Raw genomic sequence first — 17,255 nt, 5'->3', positions numbered from 1 at the left:
CATGGTACTTACACGCAACATACACTTGCAACCCACATCTATTACCATGCTCTTACTCTTCAACTGGGATAATCCCAACCATATTTTGCTTCCACAACCCCCTCTCCCCCCAAAAACCAACCCCAACCTATTGAGGACATGTACTTAGGGATGAAACTCAGAGCCCAATTAAGATAAATTAATTCAACTGTAGTGAAAGCTGGAATTAACTGAACTTTTATTAAAGATGGCACCTGATCATCTACCTAAGCCCGTAAGTTTAGAACAGCATGCTTATATAAATTTCATTTCCAGCTGGTGTAAATTATCTTTGTAGCATAAGCAGACACAAGTTAAGAACAATTTTTATATGTGAGCCAGATTGCAGTAAAAGTTTAATTTTGGCTATTTTCTGCCCTTTTCACTATTAAATATATTTTCCCTTGCATACAAACTTGACTTGTGGCAGAAGAATAATGATACATCAATTATACAAGAAATACAATTATTAACTCCTTGATATAAATATGTAAAAAAACAAGAGCATTCATAGTGTTTTTTGAATACAAAGTGAAATTCATGAGAAAGCTAATACTGTTTCCCAAGCCACTCTATTACCACACCCATCGTTCTGTAGTAGGCCTGATGCTATTTGATGGTATTTGAGAAACTTGTACATAGTTACTTTCAGATAAATGCACATGCAGTGATCAGGATACTTTCATAGTTCATACAACCAGTTTATGCCACTTGCTCTATTTTCTATCCATACTCAACATGAAGCAATGAAAGAATCCTTTCTCTCCAAAACAAATTTGGAGATATGATATTTGGGAAAGTACACACACAGAATATGTGTAGACAAGTTGTGAAGAGTTCATCGTTTAGATAGATGCATTCTGCCTACTGAATGGCAGCACTGCACACAAGTCTAATGTGAAACAACATATACCTGCCATACACTCTACTTTTGATACCAAAGATGTGCACTACCAAAAGTTGTTCTTTCATAAGCTTCCAATACCGTAAGTTCAGGTAAAACCGATTCATGCCTCAATTATATCTATACCAAATAAACATTTTAAAATGCACAATGCTTCAGATGGTGTGCCAAGTTAAAATCTGCATTTTTATATAAAGCATTTATTAAAAATAAGTTTGTAAAAAATAAGAATCAAGATATCTGTACAGTAGTTGAGCACAAAAGAAACATGTTTTGTAAAATAAACAAACAAAAATAATAAACATATTAAAAAGCCTATTTACAAGACTGTAATTGGAATACTATCATGAATCTGTCGCTAATGGCTGCCATTGCACTAATTCCATTGACTGACTGGGTTTCTGATAAAATGCCTGGAATAACATTTGGTAAAGTACTTCTTAAACATTTTATATACTTGTACTGTGTTCTTTGAATTTCTGTATTATAAAATTTAAAACCTTGAATGAGAACGATAGTCTGACTTCTTATCAGGATTAAATGATACAAATCAGAACAGAAGAGAACAAAACAAAACAGAAAAGAAGTAATGATCAATATAGATAAAATGTCTGACCATGTATTTGAAACTAATGCATCGGCAAACACAACATTTTCTTCTATGGGATTATGAAAAGGGGTTCCTCAGATACAATCAGACAGATGCTCTGCATCTGGGTGGGTTCTGTATCTATGCTGAAAGACTGGGGCTGCAATTTATTTACACCTTTAGATATTTCCATATGACTAACACTTTTTATCTAATCCCCCTGCCAAAATTGGGTAGCAATTGCTATAAAATATACATGGAAACAATATCCTATTGTATTTAGCAACTGTGTTATGATTCGGAACAGGTTAAGAAAAACCTTCCTAATACATTAATATTATGGTAATGTGAAAATATTTCCCTTCGAAATTGTGCATTTGGAAAGCAGAGTGAAGCTTGTGATGCTTCAGATTCACAAAAAAAGTTGTAGGAACATCTCTCCATTTTAATTGTTTTAATAGCTGGAAGGACTAGCATATTTAGTCAATTTGTGCAGTGATTTGCAATATGGCAAAATTTCAAATGTCTGATTTTTTCCAATGTGCTCGGTGCACATTCTAATACTGAAGTACTTGAATCAGCCATATCAATGTCCTTATTTCAGACCTTATTTGTTGTAGCATATGGATCCTGAAGTATCATATATTAATTGTCTGATTAGAGAGAAAAACGTCTATAGTTCAGCCTTCAGTCCCACAGTTTAATGAGGCCATCCCATCCACAAGTGATCACTTTGGATGTTTCATGTGGGTGCCACACTGCCCCAATGCAGACTTTGTCATGGGCTTTTAATCTACTGTAGAGTTTTGTTGTCTTCCAGTCCCAGATATTTAACTTTCCATCTGCATCACCTGAGGTCACATAGCTATTTCAAAAAAAAAGAAAGAAAGAAAGAAAAAATTATGCATGGACGTAATTTACAAAATAATTTTTAAACATAATCAATTCAGAACAATAGCATACATTTTAATGGAGAACAGATAGACCTTTCCTATAGTTTTATAGTCTGTAGATTTTCTACTACTCTTAGCTGCTTTGATGTCCCAATGTATATTGTTAAAATGGGAAAACACGACAATGCAGCTGCTTCAAAAATGTAGGACACTTAATCAGAGTCTTCTCAAATAAACAGAAAGGCAGGATAGTCACCTAATCCGTAACATCAGATGATCTATTTTGGCAAAAATGTACACAACAAAGCAACCTATTCAGCTCTGTATGGAGGGTTTAAATTATACTGAAAACCAGGTGTAGTTCTGACTGTGGAATGCAAAATCATACATAATGATTTTGCGATGCCCAATTTTATTTCTAAGCCATAATAAAAATGGGAGGCTTGTATTTTTAACTTTCTGATACCACCTCCGAGTAAATGCATACTGGTGGGATTTTGTCTGATATGGATTTTCAATTACTGCTTGAAAGGCCTTCTTGGAGTGGAATAACACAACAGCTCTGTGCCTCAAGGCTTGACTCTCTTCTGACTCCTATAAAGCCACTGAATGAGGTCATTTGTCATTATGGGTCTATGTAGATCATATGCTGATGATACGCCATTATACATCTCCGCCCCAACTATTCCAAGTGATACCATTTAAAGTCTTTCCTAAGGACTGTATAGGGAAAATCAGGCTTCGACTCAACCTAAATAAGGCTGAGTAGATATGGTTTTAGAGTAGCCTATCCTGAATTTCCATCTTTAATGGGATGGGATAGTATTATGCCCCTAGACAGAGCTGATACATTCAAGGAAGTTTGTTGCCATGGTCAGAAGGCCTCTACAGAAATCCATCCTGTGTGCCAAATGTGCCCATTCCTGGATCAAGAGTCTCTGCCCCTCAGTCACTCATGTCATGGTTACTTCCCACTTGGATTACTGCAATGAGGCCTACGTGGGGCTGCCCTTGGAAAGCATCTAGAAATTACAGCTACAATTCTGAATGCTGCAATGCACGCACTGTTGGACACACCGTAGTATACTGACAGGCTGAGTATGCTCCAGATTCTGTCTATCAAGCAATGCCAACTTGTTCAGGCTGGGGGGGGGTGTGTGTCACACCTTCCCTGTTCTATGGAACAGCTCCATCCTGAGATTTGGATGCCCAATCTTGCTGGCTTTCTGGAGGGCTATGACTTTTTCCCTCAGTGGCTGTGGCCAGAAAGTTTTACTAGCTGCCTAAAGTTATTTGTTAAGGTGGATGGCTGTATAAATTTAATAAATAAATACCCCCTTCTTTCCCTCTGTATTTCTCATAGTAAATTCAGATGGATATTTTGGTCATCACAGGAATGTCTGAAATTAGCCCATGGGCCAAAAAAAGCTGTCCAAATTCTGCAGGATATCCATATAGTACACAGTTTGATAAGCTGCTGTAGCCCAAAGACCAAATCTCAAGTTCACTAATTAAGGTATATGTAAAGATAAAGATTTCCCTCACACATATGTGCTAGTCGTTCTCAACTCTAGGGGGTGGTGCTCATCTCCATTTCAAAGACGAAGAGCCAGCATTGTCTGAAGACATCTCCGTGGTGATGTGGCCGGCATGATTCAACACCAAAGGCACACAAAACGCTATTACCTTCCCACCAAAGGTGGTTCCTATTTTTCTACTTGCATTTTTTACGTGCTTTTGAACTGCTAGGTTGGCAAATGCTGGGAGAAGTAACGGGAGCTCACTCCGTTACGTGGGGCTAGGGTTTCGAACTGCCAAACTGTCGACCTTTCTGATCGACAAGCTCAGCGTCTTAGCCACTGAGCTGCCGCATCCCTAGGGTATATGTAGTAGCCCAATAATATGTATTATATTCTGATCAACAATTATCTTAAGGACTTCTACATACAGAAAACATTTGACAAATATATGGCAGGTTTATATGAATATATCTCTCTACCTGTGGAGCCAAACTTGAAAATAAAAACAAAAGTAATATGTAATCCATATTATGTATATAGAAACAGTAGAATATATACCTCATATCAGGTGAAAAATCTACTTGGCAAGCGTAACCTGCCACCATATGACCTTTGAAGATTTTCTTTTTGTTTAGCCTGAATCTGTTTTGAGCTCCAAAAATCAAAATCTGATTGTCCATTGATTGACAGGCAAGCCATTTTCCTGTTGAGATAAAACATTAATGCACACATGAATCTCCTACTTCTCATGGATTTTAAGAATCAAACGTTCTTATAACATATAAAAATGTAAGCTACAGATACCTAAGAAATTGTTTGCCAAGGGCAAACCCCTGCAATTTTACCAGCTTGATCCCAACATTAGATTTACTAGGATTTCTGACATTGCTGGTTTAACATACAGTGTAATTGTCAAGAATTCAACTTGCAAATTGACATCCAAAGAAGATACGGACCATATAGCAAAGGTGAATAACTTGAAATACAAGGAAAAAGTCAACACTGATACAAGAAAAATAGCTGTCAGAGCAAAAATCAAACAAGGGAAATATGGAAATAAGTCTGATAATGAGTGCAGGATTACCAGCATTTAAAGTAACGAACCAAGAAAGCTAGCTTCTATTTTGCCTCGAAATGTATTTTTTTTGCTTTTGTCAGATGTTATAGAAGTGTTCAAATACTTGAAGGGCTGTCACAGAGAGGAGGGGGGCTACCTATTTTCCAAAGCACCTGAAGGCCAGACAAGGATTAATGGATGGAAACTGATCCAAGGAGAGATTCACCCTTGAAATAAGGAGAAATTTTCTGATAGTGAGAACAATCAACCAATGAAACAGCTTGCTTTCAGAAGTTGTGGGAGCTTCATCACTGGAAGCTTTCAAGAAGAGACTGAACTGCCATCTGTCAGAAATGGTGTAGGGTCTCCTCTTTGGGCAGGGGGTTGGATTAGATGACATACAAGGTCCCTTCCAACTCTGTTATTCTGTTATTATCCCCTGCAACATTTACAGCTCCAAAACCCAGATAATCCATTTCTGAAATCTTGGATGTTAAATAAAAAATGCTAAACATCATTACACCTTTTAAAATTAAAAAAATCCTACATAAGATAGAAATTTAAGCTTACCATTTGGAGATAAAGTCACTGCTGGCATTGAGTGCATACTTGGTTCTGCTATGTACTTAAAATCTACCGGAATGTCCCTACAAAAGTAAAATATATGGATGAAGGCTCCTGCAAATAAAATGTCCTTATATGAAAGGAGAAGTGTAGGTTACAGCATTCCGATATGAACCTATAATTCTGAAGTACACTTTTACTTACACCTGACATCACTATTAGCATTACTGGCTTCTATGCCTGGGTTATAATCTACAAATATTTTTATGTCTAATGTCACAGTTCAATTATTTAGTGCCTATCAGATACAAAATGAACAGGGATCATCTTAAAATAAAACTAAATAAAAGCTGAATGATTTCCCATGAATGTTAAGTGGCTTGTATGAATTAAAATAATGAAATAGTTAATACTTGATACTCAGCATTTTCTAGGACTGATGGGATGTAGAAGAGGCTGAGCTCTAAAGGGTTATCTCTCCTCCCTTCCCTCTCCCCCTTCCCTCTCAGTAAATTTGGAACATTTATACAGTTACACAAAATGATTTGGAGAGAAGAAAATATAGTTCCCCTTAACTCTGGATCTGATATTAGTCATGAAAGATGACATTAAGCCCTAAAGCTGTATTTCTACACTGGGTATATGGAGCTCAGGAATTCTTACTATACTTTTTTTACCATAATAATGTAAAGATAATGTTTGAATCAGTACGAGTTTCAAAAATGAAGAGTATCTAGATGAGGGGTGTCAAACACACGTCGTCATGGCGGCGTCATGTGATGTATCGGGACCCCCCCCCCCACTTTGCTAAACCGAGCGTGGGCATCTGGCCTATGAGCCGGGAGTTTGTCAGCTGTGATCTAAATATTTGTTAGTTTTGATACAGGTTAAACACCAACAGTTAGGAAGAATTTCCCTTCTCTAATCTTTATATGCTGACTCTATAAACCACCTAGAGAGTGCTATATATAAATCTAAGTGCTATTGCTATTAAGAGGTTACATTCTACATATGGAGATAAGAGCATCTATTAAGAGCATTTAACAGATTCTAGCCAATTAAACAACACACGCACACACAGTGTACAAATGCACACATATAAACCTGTTTAGATACACACACATATACAAACACACTCCGAAACACATTTGTCTGAGCTACCTATGTTCTACATTATGTTGTGGTTATTTTAACAATCTTAAATGTGGATTAACTTCCCTACAAAGGATGGCTTATAACACTTCTGCCATCAATGTGTATATTAAAGGAATAAGATATTTCTTATTAGACTTTAGTAAATTTCATTTTTTGAATCTTCTTGTAGCATCTAAGGCTGTTTTATTTTCATTAACTAAATATCCTCTGGAAGCTCTTCGGAGAATCTGCTATAGCCAACAGAGATCTCACAATGAAAAAATGCACAGCCATATTAACCTTCATAATATTTTCGTGCAGCACATTAATGATGAATTATTTGGCATGTACATGATCTCAGAAAGATTAATTGCAGTAATTTTGCCACAGAACCATATAAAATAAAAACAAATGCTTTGACCTACAGTACAACCAGAAAAGCACTTGCACTTTTAAAAAGGCAAATAGGATGATATGTAACAGAAAAATCTTTTCCTTTAATTATGCCCAAAAAATAAAATAAAAAAGTTTGATTTGACGGTAGGCTTTTATATACCGCACACCTTTAAACCAATCCAAACCATGTTGGAAACAGCAGATATTATTTTCTTTTACCACCCATATCAGTTGAACCCAGATTATCTGCATTCACTAGACACTTTGTTGAGCACCAAGTATTTTGCTATTCTTTCATTTATATCTGGCCTGTTATTCAGGAGCTTCAGGTAGTGACTATCTAATAAAAACTTACCTGCCACTACAACACATTCATTCTTTATACATTTTGTGTATTATTGAAACAGCTTAACAGGGCTGGGGGGTGCCTCATTAGTATCATTAAGTGGTACTGAAGAACCAGCAGGTGGTGCTCTTTCATTAAAGTCAATAGCTAATTAAGGACCAAATTTAAAAAAAAACTCCCTCTCTCCCAAAGAAAATCCAGTCACCAAATATTTGCCTTGATTCACATTTTCATTTGAAGTTAAAACTCTTTGCTGACTGAATCACCATTTTAAAATCTCAGATTTAATGTTACACTAGAAAATACCTTATTTGCAGTCACTTTCCACTACTTGCTTTTGCATTTCTTTTGTATTTGCATTTTTTTTCACTTTTAGTGAACAGCAATCTCACTAGTTTTATTTTAGCACCAATATAGGCATAGCAGATTATTTTTAAAAAAAATCAAGAATCAGACTTTGAGACCTGATATGGACTTCATTAATGTCTCTCTCTTCAACTATCTGTCAGAGAAGAAAGACAATCCAAACTTGGAAGCTCACTGGATCACAGCTTGCTTTCTGGAGTTGTGGGGGTGCTCCATCATTGGAGGTTTTCATAGAAAAGACAGGACAACCCCTTGTCCAGGACGGCATAAGGATTCCTGCTTTGGACAGGGGGTTGGACTAGAAGATGCTCAAGGTCCCTTCCAGCCTTACGATTCTATGGTTTTTCTCAGGAAATAAATGAACAACTATGATGCTTTTGATTCATTTGTTTTACTTGAGTACTCTTTCTCTAGTTTCAGGACTTACACGGAGAACAGATACACTATATTGCCAAAAGTATTCGCTCACAACTAAATCTGATTATTTGGATGGGTGAGTGAATACTTTTGGCAATATAGTGTATGTCATGTTTATGAAGAAATATTGACCATTCAAAATGGTTCCCAAAGTTTTGAGCAGCAGCGTAAATATAAGAACCTGGGATTGTGAATAGACTAATGGAAACGTATAGCGAAAACAATGCATTTCACTGCTGCCATTATTTTTTGGTGTTGTGCTGTTACTGTCAAATGCAATCACATTTCAACTTACCATTCCCAGACTCTTAAACTCTTGTCATCTGACGTACTCACAAATCTTCGGTTCTCATCCACAAAAACAATGGTGTTGACAGCCCCCAAATGTCTATCATATTCCTGAACAATTTCTCCACTTCGACTATCCCACTGCAGGGGAAGACAAGCGTGAATTCTTTTTTTTTCAAAAATTTGAAGGGAATGATAATTTTATGGAAATATTCTAAAATATATAGAAAACATAATTCAACTTTAAAAAGAACTTTAAAGGGAAATAGTGTATTTGCAACTGCGAGGAAGCCATTCAAATGAAGATGTGCAAGCTGAGTTGAAACTATACTGTTCTAAATAAATTATGAAGATTTTTGGCTTACCTGTACAATTTTCTTATCCGACATTCCTGCTACAAAAAGATTCTGCTTATCTTCATCGGGATTGAATTTGACACAGTAAGGAACTTTCCTGTTGGTGAATCTTGAAATACACTGTCCTAGAGTGAAAACAGTTGAACAGGAATCGATGTTCACAACTTTAGCTTTTAAAGTTTGGTTTTAAGACAGCTGACTGGAGGGACCTGCTGGTCTAAGACTTCCTGAAAACCAGGAGAGGGAAAGGGGTTTTATCAAAGTAAAAAGAGTCAATTTGTGGGGGTGATTACAGTGTTTAGAGAAGGCAAGGCTTCGGGGAACTGTAACTATATATAGAGTAGTAATTTATAAATCATTTGGCAATGTTGGACTAACTTATTCTAAGAACTGACAGAAGTCGACAGATAAATATTCTTGCCCTGAATAGCAAAAGCACTTAGACTTATATGCCACTTCATAGTGCTTTTACAGCCCTCTCTAAGCAGTTTACAGGATCAGCATATTGGCCTCAATAAAAATCTGGGCCTTATTTTACCAACCTTGGAAGGATGGAAGGTGGAGTCAACCTTGAGTCGGTGAGATTTAAACTGCCGAACTGCTGGCAGCAGTCAGTCAGCAGAATAGCCTGCAGTGCTGCATTCTGATCACTGCGCCACCACGGCTTATGTGTTATTAATGAAGATGAATATTTGAAACTCAGGGTTGAAATGAGGGGTCATGGTGCTCTGCGAACCTGGTTGTATTCTTGCAGATGTTTCATTATCCAAACTAGATAACCTCACCAATGCGCTCATGCTTATATGTGTTAATAAAAAATTAAGGCAGAGGACAAAAATAAGCCAACCAATCAATAGGAATATAGAGGAAGCAAGCTTATATATTTATACAAACCATTAGTCAGTCTAGCCTGCAACAATTAACAATGGACTCTGCAGAGTTTGTGAAGGAATCTTTCCTAGCCTTTCTTGAACATACTAAACAAGGACCTCACAAAATGGAGTATCTGCTCTTTTACTGAGCTGTAAGTTTGCTCTTTCCATCTCAGCACATGCATATATGACTGACATGTTTTTATATTATGGAGCCATCCTTTAATGTATCCTAAAAGTACATTGGGCAATGATGTATACTGCTTGAAGTTTATCCTTTGAAAAATGCACATTACATTAGCAATCTTTCCACGCATACAAATACCTGTTTCAGTGTCCCACAGTTTGAGATAGCGGTCATATGCAGCACTGAGGAATTGGGTCCCAGCATTGTTAAAGCATATATCCCTAACAGCTTTACTGTGTCCTACAAGATGGAAATCATGACATTAGAATTGGAAGAGAACCAGAATTTAAACCTCTAAACAGAACATCAGCCTGATGTATAATGCAACACAGCCTCCAATGACGTGGCAGAACATGGAGGCTGGATTCAGGCTACGGCTTTATTTATTCCTTCTTTCTCTTATTTGTAGATTAGAGACCTCTGGCTAGCATAGTGTAGAGACTAGCACTACAAAGAACTACAAACTGGTAACTACATATGCCAGTTTGCATAAATACAGTTCTCAGATTAACAGTAAATATGAAGGCAAGCATCCACTTTAGCAATAGCAGTAGACTTATATACCGCTTCATAGGGCTTTCAGCCCTCTCTAAGCGGTTTACAGAGAGTCAGCATATTGCCCCCAACAATCTGGGTCCTCATTTTACCCACCTCGGAAGGATGGAAGGCTGAGTCAACCCTGAGCCGGTGAGATTTGAACCGCTGAACTGCTGATCTAGCAGTAGCCTGCAGTGCTGCATTTAACCACTGCGCCACCATGGCACTTTTCCATGGCCCTCAATAACTTAGGGGATCTATTAGACTTCTTGTCATGAATCTAACTTTTCAAAATATAATTACAAAGAAATGAAGCAGGAGGTCTATCTCAATTAGCAGTTAACCTGTTCTGTAGGTTCTCTGTGTCCAGACACAGATGGCAGAGGATGAAGTGAGAGGATATATACGGCCTATAGAGTTAACATGGTTTTCATTTCCTTTTGAAGCATTTCCATTTGGAGAACATAGCAAGGAGAACAAAGTAGTTCCCATATTTAAAAATATCTCACAACACTCTCTAAAATTATGTGTAGAAAAATATGAGTGTTCTTTTTAAGTAAGTGTTTCCTGAAGAAATCTTTTCATAACTCTTGTTAAGATGAAGACTAGTTATTTGATGATTAGCTCTAGCCCTAACAATATTCACTTATGTATTTTTTATTCTGTTGCTATTAGCAGGAGTGGTTGATAATAAATAATTAAAACCACTTTTAAAATAACAATATCCATTTAAAGTCAAAATCAGCTTTACAAAACTGAAATACGTATCTTATCTGAAAATCATCCAAATATCAAGGCTTTCATTAACACCTGTCTTATATTTATTGTTCCTTGGTCAACATGATAAGTTGAAGCAGCAGATGCCAGGTTCAGAAAGAGTAAATTTGTGTTTTTGCGCTCAAATCTTGTTTGACTTTTATTTAAGCTCATGAATATCTCCAACTTCCAAAATTTGGGAAACTTTGGCTTACATAAAGCATACACATCTCAGTCTTGCACATATACAGTAATTTAAAATAGAATAAAAAATAAATAATATTACCAATGAATGTTCTCAAACATCTTCGTTCACCATACACTTCCCAGAGCTTTAGGGTGGAGGAAAATACAAATTTAAATAGAATCACACATAACTGTTATACATGTAAAGACTTCATTTTTAAAACCAACCCATCTTCAAACATAAACTATTATACAGTTTGCATATTCAAACATAGGAAAATTAAAAGCATCAAATCCCCTTAGTGAAATCTTTGCAGCTCAGATAAAGAAAAGGAGAAACTGGGCATTATACATAATACATGCTTTGTTAAACACAGGTTTTCTCCCCACTAGTAGTACAGTGTATACTGCATACCACAGATGTATACTTTGTATGTAAAGTAAAGGTAAAGGTTGTCCTCACTCATATGTGCTATTTGTTCCCGACTCTAGGGGAGGGTGCTCATCTCCATTTCAAAGCCGAACAGCCAGTGCTGTCCAAAGACGTCTCTGTGGTCATGTGGCCAGCATGAAGGCGCATGGAACGCTATTACCTTCCCACCAAAGGTGGTTCCTATTTTTCTAACTGCATTTTTACATGCTTTCGAACTGCTAGGCTGACAGAAGCTGGGATAAGTAACAGGAACTCACACCATTATGGGCGCTAGGGTTTCAAACTGCCGAATTGCCAACCTTTCTGATTGACAAGCTCAGTGTCTTAGCCACTGAGCCACCGTGTCCCTATTTATGTACATACATATAAATACAAAAGTATAGGGGAAGTGATCAAGGCACATCCTAACTTGATTGTGAGGGAGGAGTTTGAGTTAGTCAATCTGAGAATCTTTACTACTATGAGTTCTGCCACCTATGGCCTGCATCCATGGCATCCATGTGCTTCCAGATTAGTTAAAGAGTTCCTGGGAGGTGGCATGTGGTGATCCAAGTAGTGACTAATGTCTCTTTGTGGGAAGGAATGATTCCACCAGCCTTGACAGAGGTGGTGCCTCACCCCCCTGAGAGACCATTCTTGGACTCCAGGAATTTGGGCATCTTCTGTCTAGTCTCCTGGGGTGTCGATGAAAGCATTATTGCATAGATTGCTTATGCTGAACAATTAAAAAAATTAGTGAAGAATGTAAGACTGATGACCCACACATATTTTTTTTAATAAAATTGTAAGCAGAATCAGGGGAAATGGACACAGAAGAAAACGAAGGGAATTAAAGTGAAAATAGAATGAATGCAGGAAAAGTATGTGTCTCACAACAAAATGAATAAAAATGGGCATAAGAAAAGATTATAGGTAGAAGCTGTTAAGAATGGGGTGAAATTATGTTACAAAGAACCATAAAATTGTGCCAAGTTACTGGGAAGCACGAAAAAGAATACTTGGCAGAATGAAGTGAGAGGGGTTCCACAAAATGTGATGAGAGAAAAATATTATATAATGGGCATAGAGAGAAAAAGATAGCTGCAAAAATATTCAAAAGGAAGTAATGGTTAGTATTTTAAAAATCCAAAATATTTTTCAGAAATACGGGCATTGTGGATTAGTACAGAGGATCAATACAATCGTTTTTATACCGCAAGATCCTGTTATGCCTAATCAATATTCTCATCTTTTAACATTGGCTGTAATGGTTTTGCTTTACCAGTTACAAGATCTGTTCAAAACATTTAATTAGCTATTAAGATGTGGAGAAACCCTGACTCTCCACGTATTGAATTATAGGCTATTTTCAAGAATCCTAAATTAGCATGGCCAACTATGAAGGATATTGGGAATTGCAATTCAGCAAGTCTCCACAACTATGGGTATGTTAACTGTTTTAAATGAATGTGTTTCTTGCTAAATAAGCACTTAACAGCCCTTAAAAGTTATAATCCTGGATGGTCCTGGCAAAAACATGACAATTGCTACTGAGTTTACATTAATGAAAGAATTAAAGAGCAAATGTAGTCACAACAAAATTAAAGCAGAGATAGTATATGCTTTGAATCCATTTACCTTAATTTTACAGTCCATGGAGCAAGATAAGAGCAGATGGCCAGAAAGAGGAAACAGCCTGACGGCACTGACTCCCTTAAACAAGAACATAACTATGAATATGTATGCATTTTCCATTCCAAAATATGTATTTCAGTACAATACATCATTTGCTTCTACAGTAGTACTATTAGGTTTTTGTGCCTAAAGCACAGCAACAGTTCTACATCTCCCAAGATGCACCAATGACTAGGCTTTGAGTTGGCTTTATCTTCTAATTTTCAAGGCCAATATATTATGACTGCGGTATATTCTAAAGTTTGGCCAGTTTTGGATAAGCCCCTTTTCTAACATGTTGGGAAACTGTAGTTACTCAAGGTTAACAAAGTAATAGCTCCTATTAAAACACAAAATGTACATGAATTCAAATCACAACAATACTTTTAATTCTACAAAAAGAAGAATTAATGCCAGATATGTATATGGTCACATTTCATGGAAAAAGCTTGACAGTCTACTTAGACAATTTAATCTGAATATAGTAGTTTCCCACACCATTAACAAACTAATATTAATATGCAGTGAAAGATGCTAATACTTAAGATGAGCATTGAGATACTGTAATTCAAAAGCAGCTATGGCTCCATGAAGAGATCTCTTCAGCTAGGGAAAGAGGTTTGCTGGTCTATCAAATGGCTGACCTACCAAACTACTACTACTACTACTACTACTTGACCTAGTTATTACATTATTTTGAGACTTCCATACTTCCTATAAACATGGCCATGTAAAAAACGAAGCCGCCCGCCAAGCCTGTAATACGCCAAGACTGCGATAGGAGCCTGCCACCCCTGCACCCCCAGGAATCGGGCAAGCCCCTTATCCGGCCCAGGGTAGAAGGCCAGGCTCTCCCTACCCTGATGAGACTGAGGACAGTCTCCTTGGCCAGCAATCTTGAGTCTTTCTTTTTTTGTATAATAAATTTAGAATATCCAATCAACCAAATTAATAATTATAATCTCAATAAGTACCTCACTGGAGCTACAACTAGTGCTTGGACCAAAGACTGAGGGAAACTGGGAGCCTAGAGGGAAAGGAGGATACTTACGAAAAATCCCTCAGTCTCTGGACCAATCAGGCTGTGACTAAAACCAGTTGTAGCCCCTCCCGCTGAAACTACAGGAAAAACTGTAATTCAAAAGCAGCTATGTCTCCATGAACAGATGTCTTCCCTTCAGCTAGGGAAAGAGGTTTGCTGGTCTATCAAATGGCTGGCCTACCATACTACTACTACTACCTGACCTAGTTATTACATTATTTTGAGACTTCCATACTTCCTATAAACGTGGCCATGTAAAAATGGGAGATTCTTCAAGCAAAAATGGAAGATTTTTGAGCCACAGAAAATACTGGGATAAGTTAGGTTTGGAATGTATATCTTCAAACTTGCTGTGAAATCATCAAAATCCTTCCATAAGCACAGAAAAGACTTTATAACGCCTGGCATTTCCCCCCAAGTCTTCATCTTATTAACAGGTACCACTGGTTTCCATGAATGAGCTCAAGACTAGATCTCTAAAGCCAATGGTTTTAAAATATAGATGTGAAAAATACTTTGATTCTGAAGTGGTTTGTTTTTGAGTCTGAAACAGCTGCTTTGAGTTAAAAATAGCTTGTTTTGATTATTCTGGAAGTGTTTTGAGATTAAAACATCTGTTTCCAATTCGAAACATAACTGTTTCAAGCTCAAATTACTTCCAGAATGGTTGAAACAACTTATTTTAAATGTAAAATAATAACTGTATTTTAAAAGCAACTTATATGGAAAAGTAGTGATAACTAGCAGAGATAGGCTAAAAATTGGGAATAAAATTGATATACAGTAATAAAACTTGTCTAATAATAAATATCCTGTGCAATTTTTTTCTCAACATTTTGAAATTCTGGTAAATTTGGAATGGGCTTAATTTAATTATAATCATGAAAGGACTGCAAAGACACAAAAGAGAAAAATATAATTTTTTAGGTGTTCCTTACCTTTGTATGACCTGACCATACATGGATTTGTTTCTTAGGAAGGTAACATTTTTCAGGGGGTACTGTTGAACGTAGGTTAACACCAACATCCTGAGGAACATGAAGGTAAGACCTCCCTTGATAGTCATACATTTCTTTGACTGAAAGAAAAAGAAATATGAATGAATGAATAGAAAATTCACACTGTCAGAGAAATAATAGACTAATTCAATGTTGGAGTGGCTGTGATTAAAATGAAGTGCATTGGCCAGGCTGCAGGAACAGGCTGAAAATGGGGCGTGTGGAGACTGAAAATGGGATATGTGGAGGTCGAAAATGGGGCATGCAGAAATGGTGATAGGAAGCAGCACCAATGGGCGGTGGCAATCCTTGCAGCCTGGAACAGCTACTAGGCAGCAGACTATATCAAAAGAAGTTTGCAAATTAAAAACCAAAGAGCTGATATTTGAGAGGAGTATCCAAGCAAATGACTTTACCGCAATATTCCCAATAGTTCAATCTACCCTTGTCTTAAGTTTAACTGCAAGTTCATTTTTTTTACTTTGTTACCACAAACAAAAAACAATTTTTAAGCTTCTTTCTTATTGATTACACATACACACATAAAAACAAGCAACCACCCTGTGCTGACTTCTAGTTATGATGTAATAATTCAATGAAATACAGATATGGGATTATGTTTAATAGCGATAGAGTGGAAAGTTATGACAGAAATGCAGATGAATTGCTAACAGTATCACTTACCATGCAAAACTGTCTTTTCTTCTCCAGGTTTATCATCTTCATGTTTGCCTTTCTTCTGCCTTTTTGCAGTTATTTCATCCAGTTCCCTCTGTTCTTCCTAAATTGCCAAAATATTAAGAATTACAATCCTTACTTCTACAGCAAGGTATAGAATTATTTATCTTCAATGAGTTCTAATAAAACAAAGAATGATATCTGAAGTAAAGGGCTTTAAGTACAATTCAGGAAATTACATTGCGAACAAGTGGATTTTACATATATACCCCCCCCACACACTGTCTTTATATTTGTGCACGTGTATGTGCACATACTTCAGTACTAGCCATCGATAGGGTCACTTCACACATGGTCCAGATAAAAAATGGACTGATTTTATAAGAGTATTTAATAAAATACACATTCCCCTCCCCTCTGTAATCAGATTCGGATTCCTTGGAAATTCTCTCCCCCATTAGAAGATTTAGCTTAGCCTGCATACCATTTTTGACAAGATCTGTTCTTGATGTCTTACTGATTAATATCTAGACTTCTCAGACTTTAGATATGCTACCTTCTGCTTATTACTTTGAGATGAACCCATTTTCCTTGGTAAAAATGCTTGTTTTTACCCCCTTGTATGATGCACAGGAACCATAAAGAAAATGTGGTCAGTTATGCTCACAGGTATGCTCCTTCCCTCCTCACTTTGTGTCTTTGATAGCAGTTGCACTACAGAGAGTGGATAATAATGCTTTGTGGAAATTGGAAAGGGTGTTTGTCAAAAATATCAACCTTAAAACATTCTGAAGAACAGCATCAGATACCTTTGTGTGGCTGACTATGTAAGTTGTCTTTCATGTAATGTTACAGCAAGCAACATTTTTGTGTTGCATTTTCAGCAAAAAATTGGAAGATTTAGAAATTTATTTGATTATATATTTTCTATGTTTTGCTACTTGTGTCCTAGCTATATAGCTCAAGATTTCAATTACAATACAGATGCACTATATTGCCAAAAGTATTCGCTCACAACTGAGTCTGATTATGTGGATGGGTGAGCGAATACTTTTGGCAATATAG

The 17,255-nt window shown here is 36.8% G+C and overlaps 1 protein-coding gene across 1 annotated transcript in view; it reads right to left on the bottom strand.

Moving 5' to 3' along the window:
- Nucleotides 1-200: 200 nt before the first annotated feature.
- The window catches only part of CDC40 (cell division cycle 40), a 38,248-nt gene continuing 21,193 nt past the window's right edge, over nt 201-17,255 (bottom strand). The window contains exons 7-16 of the mRNA XM_032216287.1: nt 16,197-16,293; nt 15,453-15,592; nt 13,437-13,511; nt 11,487-11,532; nt 10,046-10,147; nt 8,858-8,973; nt 8,500-8,633; nt 5,552-5,628; nt 4,483-4,627; nt 201-2,376 (exon numbers count right to left, since the gene is read on the bottom strand). Of these exons, the coding sequence (XP_032072178.1) occupies nt 2,199-2,376; nt 4,483-4,627; nt 5,552-5,628; nt 8,500-8,633; nt 8,858-8,973; nt 10,046-10,147; nt 11,487-11,532; nt 13,437-13,511; nt 15,453-15,592; nt 16,197-16,293 (1,110 nt within the window). The 3' untranslated portion in view covers nt 201-2,198. The remainder of the gene's footprint in view (nt 2,377-4,482; nt 4,628-5,551; nt 5,629-8,499; nt 8,634-8,857; nt 8,974-10,045; nt 10,148-11,486; nt 11,533-13,436; nt 13,512-15,452; nt 15,593-16,196; nt 16,294-17,255) is intronic.

This window comes from Thamnophis elegans, chromosome 4 (genome assembly GCF_009769535.1).
Source record: "Thamnophis elegans isolate rThaEle1 chromosome 4, rThaEle1.pri, whole genome shotgun sequence".
NCBI classification, from domain to species: domain Eukaryota; kingdom Metazoa; phylum Chordata; class Lepidosauria; order Squamata; family Colubridae; genus Thamnophis; species Thamnophis elegans.
The sequence above is the reverse complement of the archived record's forward strand: the minus strand, read 5'-3'. Positions and strand labels throughout refer to the sequence as shown.